At 40.6% G+C, this 17,894-nt stretch overlaps 1 protein-coding gene across 3 annotated transcripts in view; it reads left to right on the top strand.

Moving 5' to 3' along the window:
- Positions 1-17,894, top strand: part of syn3 (synapsin III) — a 203,361-nt gene that overhangs the window by 18,569 nt on the left and 166,898 nt on the right. The window contains exons 10-13 of one of the 3 annotated variants that reach the window (XM_070549581.1): positions 644-774; positions 2,519-2,670; positions 16,202-16,234; positions 17,652-17,875. In XM_070549581.1, the coding sequence (XP_070405682.1) occupies positions 644-774; positions 2,519-2,670; positions 16,202-16,234; positions 17,652-17,875 (540 nt within the window). Of the gene's footprint in view, positions 1-643; positions 775-2,518; positions 2,671-16,201; positions 16,235-17,651; positions 17,876-17,894 lie in introns of those variants that run through there. The other 2 variants (XM_070549585.1, XM_054740043.2) reach the window with 2 other exon arrangements.

Below are 17,894 nucleotides of genomic sequence, written 5' to 3'. Positions count from 1 at the left end.
AAAGCGCATTCTCCGCTCACATGACACCAAGATGTATTCAGATGCAGCCCCCTGCCCTGTCTGCGTGTCTGAAAAATTAACAAAACGGTACCTTGCGGATCGATGGGCCCACTGTTTCCATTACCCTCTCGAAGGATCCGGGCGGCGGTACTGTCGGAAGGATTTTGGGTCTTCTAGGTGCATCTCTTTGAGTCGGTTGGCATAAACTCCTTGCCTGGCCCATCTTTCCAGCCACCGTACTTTCCTAACCTTGAAATACCAGTGGCGGCGACGCTTCATCAACAAAAAAAGTAAAGGATTTTCCTCCGTTTCCAGCTCTGTCCCCGTTCATTTTCCGGCATGCAGACAAGCGGCTGCCATCTTGGAATCATGTGATCAGAGAATGTGCTTTGATTGGCCACTAGAATAGTTCAGCTCAGCCGGCAGCTCACGGAGTGCGCACACGGCGAGTTTCTACACCCTGTGAGGCGAAAAATATCTGACTGGTCAGATATTCAGCTCAGCGTCTCGTGAGGCAGAAAACTCAGTGAAAATCAGGCGCACACAGCGAGCAATCTGCTGAGCAAACGGTCAGTCGAGGCCGTTAGCTCAGCCGATTGCTCTCGTGTGCGTCAGGCATAAGAGCTTCCCACTTTTCTTCTAGCGAGTGGACCTACAGCGCACGTCAGAGGAATTTCAAAAGGTTGAAGCTCTTTTCAGTTCAACAATGCAAGGCTTCGATATCATTAAGATTGAGAGGATTCAGAACAAAGCACTCTGGGAGGTCTTTCAGTGGTACGTAACTCACCAAGCTAGTTTCCACAATGAACAAGACTTTGTGTTATCGCCTCAGTCAAATGAAAGTAGGTAATACGTTTGTGCTTCTGTTTACTAGCAAATTATTTCCTGAAGATGTTAGATTTAATATTACCAATGTGCATAAATACTACAGCTTCATGGTATCCCAGTATGACCTCACTGGATTTTTCCAGAATGAAATTATCCAGCTTTTAATTTTCATCAGAACCAAACTTGTTTTTAACACTTATGTACCATATTTAGACTTTTTTCAGCCATAATAGTTTTATGGTCAATACAAAAGATGTTTGTAGTAAGAATAAGTTACCATACCAAACTAACACAGCACGCGCACACACAGACACACACACACACACACACACAGTCACTATTTACAGCTTTTTATTCAAACACACCACCTCTGGCTTCTGTTTACATTGGTCTTCTTCTTTAGTTCAGTTTACTCTGCTTCCAATTTAAATTCCACCATTGGATTTAAATTTCAATGGTGGAAATAAAACCCAATGCACACTGCAGCCAACTAGCGGTCGACATTTAAATTGCACCAAAAGCAAAGAAAATGCACAAATGTTTGCATGTAAATTCTTCCAAAAATTAGATACACCGCTTTTGAAAATAGATGTGATATCTAAGGAAAAAATATTACCATATATCGCCATTTTGATATTTTCTTACATTTGTTGATTAAACAAAAAAGCTTAGAGGATCAGCCGTGTACATAAATGAACACTTGACAAAGAAAAATTCTGAAATAGCAAGGCAAGCAAGGGCTCTCAGCAAACAGGGGAAAATACAGTCCACATGCACAAGGAATTGCAAAGTGTGGATAAAACTGCTCGGTACGCCAGAAGACGCTAAAATGCAACTGATAAGAGATATTGAGGAGCTAGCGAAGTTTAAATGATAAAATTGTCAAACCAAATAGTGACTCATTACATCCTGGTTACTTATTTTTTCTTATTTATTCTTGGATGTATATCGAGTGTACATCTCATGAATATTTGATATATATCTTTCATCTAAAGATGAAGACTGGATTATGAATACGCTGAATCAAACCAAACTGGAAACATTTGTAATCACCGAATATCAACAACAAAATAATTTAGATGACATAGACCCTGACATTAATTACTTTAGTCATGTAAACAGTGAGTGTTTTTATTATAGGGAACTACAGCTAAATGAACAAATGAAGACAGATCAATCTTTATCAATAATCCACATTAATAGTAGAAGTCTCTATGCAAACCTTGAGAGCATAAAGGCTTTTCTAAATAAGTTTAAAACTCTTTTTAGGATTTTATTCATATCAGAGACATGGATCAATGATGAAAGGTTACTTTCTGGTCAATTTGTTGGTGAAAATTTGACCACTAGTATGTTACACATGGAATCACACAGAATTGTGTTCTAAGATTTGACCAAAAATATTATAATGCTAATGTTAGACAACACAATATGAAATTAGTTCAAAATTCTGGTGCTGCGTAGTTCTTCAATAAAAGCAGTTCCTTTGCTTTGTTGTTTATTTAAAATCAAAAGAACACACTCCTGTTTACTGGAGTTGAATTTTGACATTTTTCACATTTAGGGTAAAGTAAAAGTTATTAAAAGGTTGAGTTATTACAGTGTTGTTCTGTCTAGTAGGGATTTTGTTCTGTAAAACCTCTCAGATGTGAAATTGATTCAATATATTTATTTGTATTGTTGCTTGAAGGCAGAAGAATCGGATGAGGGACAATAACGGTGGCCGCTATGTGACAGAAAAACAACTTTTTCACGGCACCGACTCTCAACACGTTGATGCCATCTGCAACGACAACTTTGACTGGAGGATTTGTGGGACTCATGGAACAGCTTTTGGCAAAGGTGAGTTAGAGTTTGTAATTCAGGACTGTGCAATTTCATGATGAAAATTAGATGTTAAAAAGAAACTAGTTTGTTTCATGCATGCTAAGACCATGTATATTTTTCATCCAAGGAGTTTACTTGTAATCGTAGTGTGTGTTTTAAAGTGCAAGTCACCCCCTGCCATAGTCTTTCTCCACCCACACCTCCTGTTTGAAAAATGCATCAAAAGTGGGCGTCGCCTGGCGAACTGAGAGAGGAGCGCTGAAACATTGACTGATAGCACCCCGACTAGGGCATTTAGCCAATCGAATGGGTTCTTAATACATTAGATGCTTGCCCCTAGGCAGATGGCAGTTTATTTGGATGGCTAGCAAACAAACACCTGAGTTAGCTTAGAGAACGTCACAATAGCTGAGGGCAAAACGTGTGCGGAAAATGTCAGCGAGAAATAACTAATTTTTAAAACAACAGCAGATATCCTATTTAGAGATATTTTGGTTACAACAGAGCTGATATTCAACAAGCACTTTGTAAGACATGACAAACACTTGTTGCAACGACAAGGGGAAACGGGACAGATCTCAGTTGTCACCTCCAGCACAACGATAAAGATCAAAATACAGAGTTCCAGAAAACTAGCTTTAGAAAACCCAAAGTTTCTGACATTAAGACAAGTAGGAGTGCAACAGCCTACCAGAAGTCGATCTATCAGAGTTTTGTGGGTGGAACTCCTTATGAGAAACCATTGTAGCGGTACAAGGAAATAATGGAGGCACTTGCACATTATTTAGCTAAGGCTATGATACCATGACTACAATGAACCGAGAGCCACCGAACTGAACAGCTGGATCAGGCTTCACCTCGCAGTTGGTAATGGCTGTAGGAGTAAACATATCTGTTGAGTTCTGTACATGTTCTACATCATTTTCCTGTTGTTTTAAACAGCTCAAACATATTTACAAAAAATATTGAAACGGATAATGCTAATTGTGTTATGAATTGATTTCAGTTTACCCACTTAATACAGTACTGGCAACATCACTGGGTGCATCTTAGCCATTAACCCATTCACTGCCATTGACGACAAAAGTTGTCATTTTAAATCCAACCGTTCACTGCCATTGACGACAAAAGTTGTCATTTTAAATCCAACCGTTCACTGCCATTGACGACAAAAGTTGTCATTTTAAATCCAACCGTTCACTGCCAAAGACGACTAAAGTTGTCATTTGCATTTTTTTACTGTGTGGACGTCGGAACAAGCCCCCGCACCGTGATATAAGAAACATCCCAGCTCTAAAGCCGATCTTTATCTGCGTACGTCATTTGATCAAGAAGCAGAAAATCCACGTTTTAGGAGATCGTTTTGGGCCGCTGCTGTAAAAAAAGTGAGGTGTGAACCGGAAAAGTTTCTGCCAATCACAATTTGACATAGGATTATGAAAGAACGGATAACGCTCAAAAACACGCGGATTCTTCCTGATGTAAGAGGAGAGTCTACTCTTTGTTTTGCTAGTTTTGGGGTGGACATCATCCTAGCGCGCAACGTTCTGTTTCTCTTTTTTTTTAAAAAGAGTAAAAATGCTGGCAGCGAAGGGCTTTCAGGAAACAGCTGGCAGTGAACGAGTTAATAATGGCTATCCAAAAGGGTTCAAATTAAGGCAACGGGACTTCTTTGGTTTCTTGAAGAAGTTTCACTTCTCATCCGAGGAGCTTTGTCAATTCTGGCTTGAATACAGGAGGGTCAAGCATAAAAAGCTGTAGCTGTCTTGTTATTTAATGAGCCGAAACTACTCTGATTCCCCCCACCTCTCTACACCCTGATGAGTCATTGTGTGAATTAGATGCAGGAAGGTGAGAACTAGATCACACATTTTACTACAACCTCTATCTAGGAGAAGCCACCCCATGTATATATATGGTCTTCCGAAGATTCACAAGGAAGGAACACCACTCAGACCCATCTTCAGCAGCATCAATTCAGTTACATACATTGAAAAACATCTCTCCACATTATCCTGGCCCCGCTGGTTGTAAAGACCCAACATCACATACAGAATTCAATGGCTTTTGCTAAGAAAGTTCAGGATCTCAAACTGGGCCCAGGGGAAACCATTGTTTAATTTGATGTAACTTCACTCTTTACAAGTATACCCACAGATGAAGCACTGGAAGCAGTTAGGAAACGGCTGGAACAAGATGATTCCTTAAACGAGAGGACAAAACTGACTGCATAGCAGATCTGTGCCCTCTTGGACCTCTGCCTTTCCACCACCTATTTCAAATACAACGACAAGTTTTACTGGCAAAAACGTAGATAGGCCATGGGCTCCCCAGTATCACCTATCGTTGCCAACATTTACATGGAGGAAGTGGAAACCAGAGCATTGAACTCCTACTATGGAACAACACCAAGCCACTGGTTCAGGAATGTGGACGACACATGGGTCACAATTCTCATGAAGGAAGTAGAAGACTTTACCAAGCACATTAATGCCGTGGACAAGAACATCAAGATCACTAGGGAGGATGCCCACAACAACCAACTGCCCTTCTTGGACCATGCTGTGCAAATTGAACAAGATTAAGTCTCTGCATTGAAGTCTAATGGGAAACAATCCACACAGACAGTATATGCATTTTGACTCACATCACCCACTGGAGCACAAAATGTCAGCCATAAGGGGCCTCATGTATCAAACGTTCATAGAAATATTCCTTTATTCCTTCCTATGAACGAAATTGAGAATATTTGTACGAATGGTCAAAAACCTGATTTATGAAACATGCAGTGGCCTCTCGTATGCATGTTCCTCCACAATCGTCTAATGATAAATCCCACCTGTCTGTGCCCAGGTGCTCGTTTTGGTTTTCAGTCATTTACATACAGAAACGCCCTCAATTAACCATATTTGGACACGCTACGTACTCAGCATGTGAGGGCATTCCCTGTTTTTTTTCCCTTAAAAAACTTTTTTGACAGGGAGATCGAGATACTCCCCGCTAAAGCGTAAAAGAACCAAACAAGTTACAATATTAAGTGTGGTCGGGGCAGAGGAGAGGTTCCCATCAGGAATAAATAAAAAAAATTATGTTATATATTGTAGGGTGACTGGTTGTCATTTACATTTCAGGAGTCATTCTGTTTGGAGTTAGTTTTATTTGAAAATGTTGTCCGACAGTGCAGCCTATTCTGAGTCTTCTGTCTGGTTACTTTGGCAACATGTGTGTGATCGGGGAGCAAAAGAGGTTCTGGGGGGTTCCATCCATCCATCCATTTTCATCTGCTTATCCGGAGTCGGGTCGTGGAGGCAGCAGCCTTACCCCGGCTTTCCACGGGAGCCGTCAGCAGCACGTTACTGCAGCAGCACGTCATAGCTGCTGATAGGAACCGCTGTGGTCAACAACACCTTTTCCACCGGAGCCGTCGGCAGCCGTCAGCAGCGCGAGTCGGCCGCGTCTCAGGAGCAGCATGTCGCGGCCTTTACGCGCCGGTTCTATTTTCTACGCGCGACGCCTCTGAAATGGGTCAAGTTCGACATTTTTGGGGAAGGAAAGACAGGAAATCGGACGCGGAAATGGAGAGAAGCTACAGAGATTTTCAGAATAAAGAACGTGCTGCCTTCCGGTTGCTTTACTTTTAAAAAATGTTACTAACTGTGCGTCCCCGTGAGAAGTTATCACCTAGCTAGCGGTCTCCTTTGTTTTTCAGGTCCGTATTGGCGATTATAAAACGGACAGAACATAAAACACAAACCATGTTGTAGTTTTCTCCTGCTTGTTGTTGTGTTTACTGACGAAGTCACTCGTGTGACTTCGTGCTCTGTCGGTGACAGCTGCTCCCCTGCTGCTTCGCGTCTCGTGGGAAGGGCCAAGCAGCAGCTTACGCGAGCAAGACGTGCTGCTGCAGTAACGTGCTGCTGACGGCTCCCGTGGAAACCCGGGGTAAGGCGAGAGGCCCAGACTTCCCTCTCCCCAGCCACTTGGGCCAGCTCCTCCGGGGGAATCCCAAGGCGTTCCCTGGCCAGGTGAGAGACATAGTCCCTCCACCGTGTCCTGGGTCTACCTTTAGGTCTACTCCCGGCTGGATGTGCCCGGAAAACCTCACCAGGGAGTCGTCCAGGAGGCATCTTGACCAGATGCCTGAGCCACCTCAACTGGCTCCTCTCGATGTGGAGGAGCAGCGGGTCTACTCCGAGCCCCTCCCGGATGACTGAGCTTCTCTGGGGGGTTCTCTTAGTAAAATAGAATATGAACTGGAATCAAATTTGTGCATGTAGCGTTAAGGATTGGCTACTTATTTATTAAATGATCAATAAGATGTAATGTTCCATATAAATTTGAAATATCAATCTGATTGGTCTTTGAATATTTAATTTAATATTCCTTTAGGTTCTTTGACTTAATCAGGGAACATACACACTTCACATTTATTCAGACAGAGTCAAGATTATAGTTATAAAAATTACTTTCATTCTATTTTCCTAAACTAAATAATTGTGCATGACAAAGTATGAATGAAATGATAGTTGTGTAGATAACAGATGATGAGTGGAATGATGTAATGTGAGCTGGATGTTTTAGCAAAACATTTCTTGAATATCTGAGAGAGATTGTGGTGTCTGGGTTCTAAAATCAATTTGGCTGTTTGGTTTGAGAAGCTAAATATAAATACCATCTGATTCTATTAGTGCCAGTCTATGTACCCTTCTGTGAAGATCCCCAAATGACCCAGGGGGTCAGGAGGTCGAGTTGGACACTGCCGATGGCGTGGACCTCTGGTACTGAAGCCCGTAGGCAGCTCCAATTATGACCCATCTAGTCTGGGTTATCTCCAGGTGACGGCAGGAAGCTGGAGTATCTATTTTGCATCTAAGGCTGTGCGGTGGCTCTTAAAAGAGCTGTTGTCTCTGAAATCACTCATAAGCGTTGCAGAGAGGTTTAGACCTTGAGGCCAAATGATAGGATGGTCTCAAAATGCTTGTTTACCCAACTGGCCTTGTCAAGGGAACGACGAAGACTAACTAGATCAGGAAGTAATTCCTGTTTTTATTAACTTTGTTTATAAACTTAGACAAATCAGAATTTGACACGTTTAAGAGGTCGTTAACAAAGATACCTCAGAAGTCACGCCTTCACTCAGATACTCAGAGAGGTTAACTCTTAGTGTGAAGTGCAAATGTTATTACAGTTATGTAAAGCAAAAATTTTAAACATTAATATTCTCATGATGTATGAGTATACTGATAGGTTAACTTGTTAAATCAACAAATGCTGTTCTGGTGTAATTTAAGATCTGAAATGAATCATTGCAGGAAAAATATTAATTTTAACACATCATTGATTAATACACACATTATCCAAACACTTTGGGATTTAACAAGAGATGATTATATGACACTTATGCAATTATCACGTTTTAAAGGGAATATATGATTCAAGGAAGAGGTCTCATCTTCTGTATGAGACCTTGAGCAAAGATATTATGGCTCCCTTGTTCGCTAACAAGGTCTTCTGCGGTGCTTTCCTGTTTGGAGGCCAGACAGATGTGGTGTTTGTGTCTGCAAATTAAAAAGTTACTTTCTGGTCATTGTTGATGTAAACTTGACCTTTGGGTATGCTACATGCAGTTTATGTCGCTCAACAATGGGTCCCAAATAACAGCACAGCTCTTAGATGGATCTCCTGTCAGTGCGCTCACCACCGAAACGCTTTTCCTCCAGAGAGCACACTCTGACAAATCCATAATAATAATAATAATAGTGGTGATAATAATAATAAAAATGAACAATTATCTTTTAACTAGCGCATCTCAAGCTAAATCAGGCATTTCACAAGGACAAAAATATGATATGATCCAATTAAATTAAAAATAATATTTATTAATTAAAAAGATTAAAAACATAATAAAAATGGGATGAGAAAATTTTGGGATTACAAAAACACGACAACCATTCTACAATGTCAGATTCCCGTCGGATGTTGTAGCACCAGTTATGTGATACAGCTGATTTTCCACCAAAATATTTGTTTAATGGGTAAAATTATTTGTGGATTAGGAACATGTGTGGATGACTGAGACCTTCGGTGTTGCGGTTCCCTCATTCTACCACTAGATGATGTTCCTACGCATGGTCTGAAGTTTTCTTATTTTTAAGAACATTTCCACGCACAGGTACAAAATGACGATTACAGCACAATGCTTACTTCCTACGCACAATATATGCACAGATTTGTGTGTAAGCACGGTTGATAAATAAGACCCCAGGACTTTACACCACCGGGCTGAGAATATGTCCACAAAGACTGAAGAAAAGCAAAGAAAAAAAGAGAGAGAAAGCTCTCCAAAAATTGTGGGCCTTTGTAAAACAACTAAGAAGTCTGGATGTGCATCCACAGCAGCAACTAGCAACAAAAAAAGGACAATAGGTGCAAAGGCACCATAATCCCGTATGTGGCTAGCCTAGTGAACTAAACCAAATTCTTGTCTTGCAAAGTTTGGTCTAGGAATGCTCCATTGGAACCTCCACAGCCCCTAGCAGCATTCTGGCTGGCTAATCACAACTTTCTATAGGGGTTTCCAACCCATAGAGCGCTGTGTCATGATCCTGCCAGGTCCTGACCTCCATGCTACCACCTCATCAGCCATCATCCATCACTCCTGGCCCCATCATCAAGCTCATGCCACACACCTGCCTCACCAGCTATATATTCCTCAGTCAACCACCAGCACTCTACCAGATTATTGAACGCTCCTGCTAGTAGATCTTTCAGCCTTTTCATCCTGCCTGGTCATCGCCTACCGACCTCGTTTCACACCTGACCCTCGTCTAGAACTCTGCCTGCCTCCACGACCCATGCTTGTCCACGACCTCGTCCCGTACCGACCTTGTTCTGATCCACGCCTGTCTTCGACCGCGTCTCTTGCCTGCTGCTCCAAGCGGCTTCGTCTCTGCCTGGTTCCGGCCCACGTTTGTCCTCGACTCTGCCTTTACCTGAACTCTACTCCGGTAACATCTCCTCTTAGCTTCAGGCTAATAGACTATTTTCTACGGCCTACTGTGCTCTAGTGCCTTTATTGTCCTCTGTCAAGATTCACGACAAATTGGTCCACAATGATGGGCCAATAACAACGCTCTATCTGCTTTGTGGACCAATGACAGTACTCTATCCACTTTGTGGGCTAATCAGGGCCCTCTCTTTGTTGGGTGGGCAGGATGATGCAACAGAGTGGAACAAGATGGCAACAGCTCATTTGAAACGGCTTTAACATAATTTTTGGACTATTTGGACATGGGCTTTATTAGAATTAGGAGCAGATAAATGTATTTATGTCCTTTATTTAGACAAAAGGATGTATTTTTGCCTTCAACATTGGACTGCCTCTTTTACCAACATCTGTGGCGGTGAGTACATCACATTATTCATTGTCCAGTAGCATGCAGAGATTGTTTGAATGACAACAGTAGAAAGCATCCCACAACCAAGAGCCGTCAATGGAGCATTGCCAGACTAAATCATATATATGCGGCGGGAGTCTTAGAGAAACTTAAAAGAATCTTCTATAAACACAACATCCCGGTAAACTTAAACCCAAACACCCTCAGAAAGAAATCAGTCCATCCAAAAGACAAAACACCCAAAGAGAAGCTTAGTGGTATAGTTTACGCAGTCTAATGTTGTGAGGACTGTCCAGACCTTTACATGGGCGCATGGCACAACACAGGAGAGCCACCTCTTCAGGTCAAGCCTCAGACAAGGGACAAATTTAAGGATGACAAACTTTGGGAAGTTTCGGCTTGTTAAATAGCAATAGACAGCTATAGTTTAAGGTTGATCCTCCCATATTCCAGTCAGAACTGCCAAAACTCCTCTGATGAGAAGCGAAACATCTACAGGAAGCCAAAGAAGTCCAGTTGCCTTCATTTGAACCCTATTGGATTACCATGACCTGGATGATCAAGAACCTTCACCACCATATTAACAATGGCTGATTTGAATTCAGTGTAGTGCAGACTTTTAACCCGAAGAGGGCGCAATAATGACTTTTTAACTTTCAAATAAGATGATGCACTAAAATGCCAAACTATTAAGTGCACATGTTTACTGCACTATTAGACAGTCGTGTATACATTTTTTCAGCGAATAAAAGTTGATTTTGGGGTGACTTGCCCTTCAAAAACATAAGAAAATAGCACTTCCTCAACAACATCAGCTGCAGTTTTAAAAGCATTTTAGTCAGTTCTGTTTTTTAATCATTAATGGTGCTGCTTTGTTACTTGCTTGATTGTGAAATTATGTGCTTCTAATGCAACCCCATTTGTTTACAACCCCAGGTAGTTATTTTGCTCGGGATGCCAAATACTCCGACAGCTACACCGGTCACATGAATGACAAAACCATGTTCGTCTCAAGAGTGTTGGTGGGACGCTACACGAAAGGGGACCCTAGCTACGTCCGGCCTCCACCGAAAAATGATGAAACCAACTACTACAACAGCTGCGTGAATGATGTCAAAGATCCCTCCATATATGTTGTGTTTGAGAAGCACCAGATATATCCTGAGTACCTGCTGAAGTACAAGACCACAGGCACACAAGATGTCAGTGGTACATCAGTATTTGTTCAGAAACCAAAACCAATATTAAAGCCAGTGCCTGTAGCTAAACCAGCTATATCATCCTATCAATCCAGTACATCATCCTATCAACCCAGTTCATCATCTTATCTGTCCAGTACATCATCCTATCCACCAGGTATATCATACCTACCCAGTACACCATCTAATCTGTCCAGCACATCATCATCCAGCACAGCCTCATCCCAGAACCAAACCAGCTCCTCTTCCTCAGTTTATAAAGTAAAAGCAGAACCAAAAAAGTCCTCTGATTCATGTATCATAGTTTGATGAATGATGGAAATCATGGAAAGTGGTGATAATGTGAAAGGTTACAAACACTAAAATTGTTATCAATAGTCAACAATCAAACATATTACATAATTAGTAGAAATGTTGTGGAAAATAGGCAGTGGAGACAGCTGCTAGTTCGACATAGTCCTAAAGCAGGGGTGTCAAACTCAAACTCACACGGGGCCGAAATGAGACTCTGGGACGGAGTCGAGGGCCAAACTTAATATTTTTTGAAAAAGTGACGGCAAATTTGCACATTTTCTTTATCAACATGTATGCAATTTTGAACCTTTAAATTTGGAAACAAACATATTTCTGCATTAACACTGAATGTAGAATAACCAAATTACACAGTTTTAAATAAAAGGCATCAGTGGTATTCATTACTTGTGGTATAATCAGCATTTTTAAAATCTATTCAGGATTTATGTTTTCTTGATAATTCATTTTTCTTATTTTTTATTCTCCTTTTTTTCTCCTGTAATAAGTGTCATCGCTGCTGTGACATTTTGCTTTCCCCATTGAGGAACAATAAAGGGATTTTCTATTCTATTCATCTATCTGCAGCCTTTCCACTTCCTGTTTGCTGTAGGTTAAATCTTTTGTCACGGGCCAACAACAAAATAAAATATCATTTTATCTTAAATGAAAATGCAATATCTCACCTGTTAACTTTCATGTTCTGGAGCAGAAAAAGAGCATAAAACCAACATATTTAAAGCTCAGTTTGCTCCACTGGTTTACTGTGATGCTCACCTGTTCCAGCCAGATACCTGCATCATGGGGTTGATCAGAGCTGAGGAGGAGACTCCTGTTGTTTTTTTCATCTTCATCATAATATTGACAACATTAGATGATAACAGGTGCTCACATAGGTTTGTGCTGATGAACATGTCTGAGCAGCTTGACCACGTTGTTGTGTGTCGGGGAGGAAACACGACAGCAGCCACAGAGCCGTGCTGGTTTGAGCGTGTGGCTGCTCGCTGGAGTTATATCAGCTCTGTCTGGACGTTAGTTGGAAAACTTCCTCTTTAAGTCGTGAACATGTTACTGAGCGGCTAGAATCTCCGTTTCTGGGCTTCAACGTCAGAAAATAGCTGAGTGAACTCGGCGCTGAGAGAGAGGAATCTAGTTTGTACGAGACAGCGGAGCTGCAGACACCCAACTACCTCTGACTGCCTCGGGCTGGAAAAAACACAAAGGAGGGGGCGCGTCGCCTCCGCGCTGATGCCGCAAAGCATCATGGGAGTTGAAGTCTTTGCGGTAAAATCGGCCAGCAGGCCAGTTTTAATATATTTTTGATATTTATCTCGCGGGCCACATAAAAATGCTCCGCGGGCCGCATCTGGCCCGCGGGCCTTGACTCTGACATATGTGTCCTAAAGAAACATTGATGTTTTTGACTCATTGAGGTCACTAAAGAGTCTGGGGGCTGATTCCCCCTTCAGATGTCATTAACCCAAATTGGTGGCGTTTTAAATGCTTGATTTAAAAAAAAATAACGTTTTAAATAACGTATGTATATGTACTTTTTTCCATAGTAGTGGGTTTATTTTGTTAAAACAATGTGTCCAACTTAGGAGCTTAGCTCAACATACATCATCATTTTCATTAAAATCATATCGTTAAAGAAAGCACCACTAAAGCCATAAAGTGCACTTTTAGTTCAAGTGGACTTACACACGTGAAATCCTTGAATAACAAAGCCACGGTTGACATAAAGCAAGAGGGCTTTCCCAGGAGTTAATCAGGTCCTCTTACTCTGTCCACCTGCACTACGTTGGACCTGTTGGGTCTTTGTTTGGCTTGAATTGACTTACAGAACCAACCTTACTAAGATACAACATTGGGTGCTACTGTCCAGTTTTTGTGAAGTGTGCAAAGGTTGCACGTGGAAATCATGGCAGAAACTAGACTAAGTAAAAAAAAAAAAGACACTTCACCTCACTGGCCAGCGGGAATGGTCCTGGTGCTCCCGATGGCCAGTCCACCACTGATCACGTATACAACCTGCTGGTACTCCACCCTTGATTTTTATGATGTCATGCCTTTAGCAAGAAGGGAGTCAAAATCTACTTACGCAAACAGCAGCATGAATCACACTGGTTGATGTGCAGAAAAGCCTGAAAATAAATATTTTCATTCGCTCTTGAATCTCAGTTACACTAAAGAAAGGAGCAGTTTGTGCTACTGTTGCTTGCTGTCATATGAAAGTTGCTACACAAGAAAAGTGCAAAATAATAATAATAAATAGCCTTTTGTCATCATTTAGGACAAACAACATAAGAGAAAAAGCTCAAGTTTTGTAGTCCACTCCAAAAACCAATAGGGCAGCAAAATCAATACTGGAGAATACACCTCAAGGTATTAAATGTAAACAAGTTTTATTATGTGTGCTATGAGAGTTTTACAGAAAAATGAGTACTGATCAGTTAAATCAATACTACTAGGGGTTTATTTGGCCATTACCTGTCTAATTCAACACTAAATATTTTGTGCATTTATATTGATGCTGTTTCTTTCTGCATTTTTAGGTGAATAGTAATAAATGCTGTATTCAAGCCTCTTATGGTTATCGTTATTCAAGTAATGTGTCATGCAAATAACCCCATGGACCTCTATTTGGTTATTTTCTGATTTATTTAGGTGTATATTGTATCAGTAGTGAAAGAAGAAACAATAACATTCAGACAAAAATAACGAGTTTAACTTGTTGTATTGTAATCTCTTTGTCTGATTCTCTGATTCAAGCACAAAAATGTTGTTATTGCGGTTTTACGAGTTTTAACGCAAAATCCACTCTTGCTAGACCCTAAATGTTCGCCAAATCTGCCCGTTGGCTTGCTGATATTTTCTCACATTTTTTCAAATTTTCAAAAATGTGTTTCTTGAACTCAGTCTGGTACACGAAAGAAGAAAAAAAGATTACATTTACTTTGGGTTAACTTTGGTTCTTTTTTTTTCTAAAGATTTAAAATTCTGTATTTTCAAAATAAAATCATTTCAAAGTAAAATCTTGCATTTGAGTTTTGATTTTTATTCATAGATGAGGTTTGTCATAGAGGGCTGACATAATTAATTATTCTTATTACCATTTGTCTCTTTCATCTGGACAAAGAACAACAGCTCTTATTGGTGGCTTCATTAGATTACGAACAGCTAATTCCCAGAAGGGGGATAGATTTGCCTGCCATGTCCGCAGCATCCACAAATCAGCCTCTGCTTTATTATGCCTCAGCAGCCCATTAAGATGGAGCTTTCTTAAGGGAAATGTAGCCATGCCCTGCAGGATCCAACAGCCCACCCAGTGGCAGTAAATATTCACTGACATTAACCAGCTTAAGCAGCCACTTCCTGCCTGATGTGTGCTACCCTCATCCTTATTTTCCCTGTGGGCTGAGCAAATACCCTTGAAGCAGGCAGCCAGGAGCTTCCAGGCCTCTGCCAGTTGGAAAATCAGATTTCCCTGCAATGCTGAAGCTAATGAATTAAATATGAGTCATTTGCTTTTGTTTTTATTCCTACCTCCCAGAGTTAAGAGACGCTTATGTTCCTGCTGAGTCACTGTAAGCAGACGGACTAAAACTAAACTTCAGTTGGATCTTGACGTGGCAGTTCACTGCCATAGTCAGCAGGTTCTCCGAATCAGTTGTTCTCCATAGATCAATGAAGAATTTCAAGGTCAGAATTATTAAATTATCATGGTCTTGTGGGCTTTTAGCTAAATCTGGTCCTTACGAGTCACTCAGACTGTTTTTTTTTTTTCTGTTTCGAACTGCAGAATTTCCTTAAATGGAAGTGAGAAAGTAAAAGTTGTAATTCTTGCTGTTTATTTACTTGGTGGGCTGATCATTTTTTTCAAGGTCAAGATTTTCATATATATATATATATATATATATATATATATATATATATATATATATATATATATATATATATATATGAATGTGAAAATGATCTTGTTAGATCAATAGAATTATGCTATAATGTGATACTGCTCTAAACTTAATGTCACACTCATTGTAACACACCCTGATATGTGTGTGGCATTTGTTCCCCACATTTGACCCATCCATCCTCTGGGGGAGAAGTGGCCACGCTCTGGATCTATTGGATGGTTTAACCCCCCAGTCCAACCCCTTAATGCTGAGTTTCAAGTGGGGAGGCATTGGGTCCCATTTTTTAAAGTCTTTGGTATGACCAACTGGGATTTGTACCCTGATCTCCTATGAGGGCTTATACCACTAGACCACTGAGCTGAGCTAATTCTATTTTTGTGTGGGTGACAGCTCTATGTTTCCTTAATAATAGTAAATAAATTTATAAAATACAAAAATATTCCAGGGCTTAGCCCACAAATATCCAGAGGGAGAAATTGATGCTTTTGCTACAGTAAATCAGACCAGTTTGCTACAGTGGATGATTGGAAAGATGTTCTAATTTCTCAATAATTAGATTCAGCCTTTTGTCCCGACACAATGTGTAACAACATTATTTTGGAGATGAAGTTTGGGAGTACATTACGTCTTGTCCACATAATATAATTTTAAAATAAAACACTATGTTGTCCTGCTGACTGGATGTTTGTATCCCACAATGCTTTCTGTTTTTCTTCCTGCCTTTTTGTTTTCTATGCAGATACAGCTGCAGATTTACTGATGCAAGGCAACGGTGAGCAGTAAATGGACCATTAAAGGGCCAGAACAGGCTAGTAGCTGAAACCAATCAGCAGATGTACAGGGGTGCATTCATGCATGAGTCCATAAATAGCTGCTCTCACAACTCACTTTATAAAAGCAGAATTAATTAGTCACTGTTTTGCAGCATCTGTGAGTGTTTTTTATCCAGAGGGCTGAGAGTTGGACCTGCTCTTCCTAATGCGTAATTACCCCCTGGAACATGTACCTTTCATGAATAAAACATCCATTATTTGCTCCTGGCTTTGTGCTTGTTATACTTTTGTTATGATTAAACATTTTTCTAGAAAGATCCAGTTAGAAAGTGAGAAGAATTTCTTTTAAAAGTACTTTTGAAACTAATCAGCGGCGTTGGCTTTGATAATCCAGTGACACTGCAGCAGCTTGTCTTGTGTTCATCAAATATTTAAGTCAGCTGTTATGAAGGTCTTATCAGGTTTCTAGAGATAATTTGTACTTTATAGATGAAATTGCTAACAGTTATCACGTTTAAGAGTAGAAGTACATCTCTGGTTGACCGGCCATATATTCTGGTTTACACAAAGATCCTTCTTCCCCTTGTCCAAACTACAGCAGCTTTTAATTGTGCATGACATGCTGCAGTAAGTTAAAGTGCCATTAGTCCTCACATACTGGTGAAATTCATCTTCGCATCCGCATGGGAGGCGGTGAGCTGCGGCTGCGCTCGGGAACTATTTGGTGTTTTAACCCCCCAATCCAACCCCTTAATGCTGAGCTTCAGCAGGGAGGTATTGAGTCCTATTTTTAAGGCCTTTGATATGACCCGAACATGGATTTGAACCCCGTTCTCCCATTCCCAGGGCGGACACTCTGAGATGTGATGTGTGCATATGTATTCCAATAGACATGCTGGCATTATGTTGGGGTGGGGCACCATACTCCCGAAAAACAAATGTTTTATTTATTTATTTATTTTTACTTACCCATTTTGTCACCCCCCTCATTGTGCCACCCTGGGCCATTGCCCAGGTCGCCCATATCAAAAACTGCTACTGTAGTTAGGGGTGTAGTTCTTACTGTAGTTAGCTAAGCCAGAGGGACATCTTGTCTTCTGCAGTCTTTGGCTTGCAGCAATAACCCAACCTGGTAACAGCTGAAACACTGCAAACAGTATTTCAATGCCACACATTGAAACCACAACAATAATAATAATAATAATAATAATAATAATAATAATAATAATAAAAATAAAATTATATTAATAATAATGAAAATAAAAATAACTGATAAAAATATAAACACAAAAGAAAGATAAAAGTGATAAATCAAAAACAATTAGTTTTAGATGTGAAACCACTGAAAATGTGTGTAAATATATGTTTCCATTTAATTTCTTTTTTTATTTATTTCCTGTTTTAATGCTTAATTAGCCTTTCAGCCAATGAGCTCCAGGGACCGACTGCAGTCCGAATACAGTCACGTTCCCATCATGCATTGTGGAAGAAGAGAGAGGAAAGGAGGGAGGGAGAGAGTTGGCTGGGAGGCTGATCTGAGACCAGAGGAAGAAGAAGCAGCAGCATCACCCAAGCAGGAAGAAGAAGGATCATCATCCGACACTTGCTCATCATCATCACCACCATCATCTATTGCTCAGGTAAATTGTGCGTATTTTT

Source organism: Nothobranchius furzeri, chromosome 1, assembly GCF_043380555.1.
Source record: "Nothobranchius furzeri strain GRZ-AD chromosome 1, NfurGRZ-RIMD1, whole genome shotgun sequence".
Classification (NCBI taxonomy): domain Eukaryota; kingdom Metazoa; phylum Chordata; class Actinopteri; order Cyprinodontiformes; family Nothobranchiidae; genus Nothobranchius; species Nothobranchius furzeri.
Note: the sequence above shows the minus strand (reverse complement) of the source record. Positions and strands in the feature narration are given on the sequence as shown.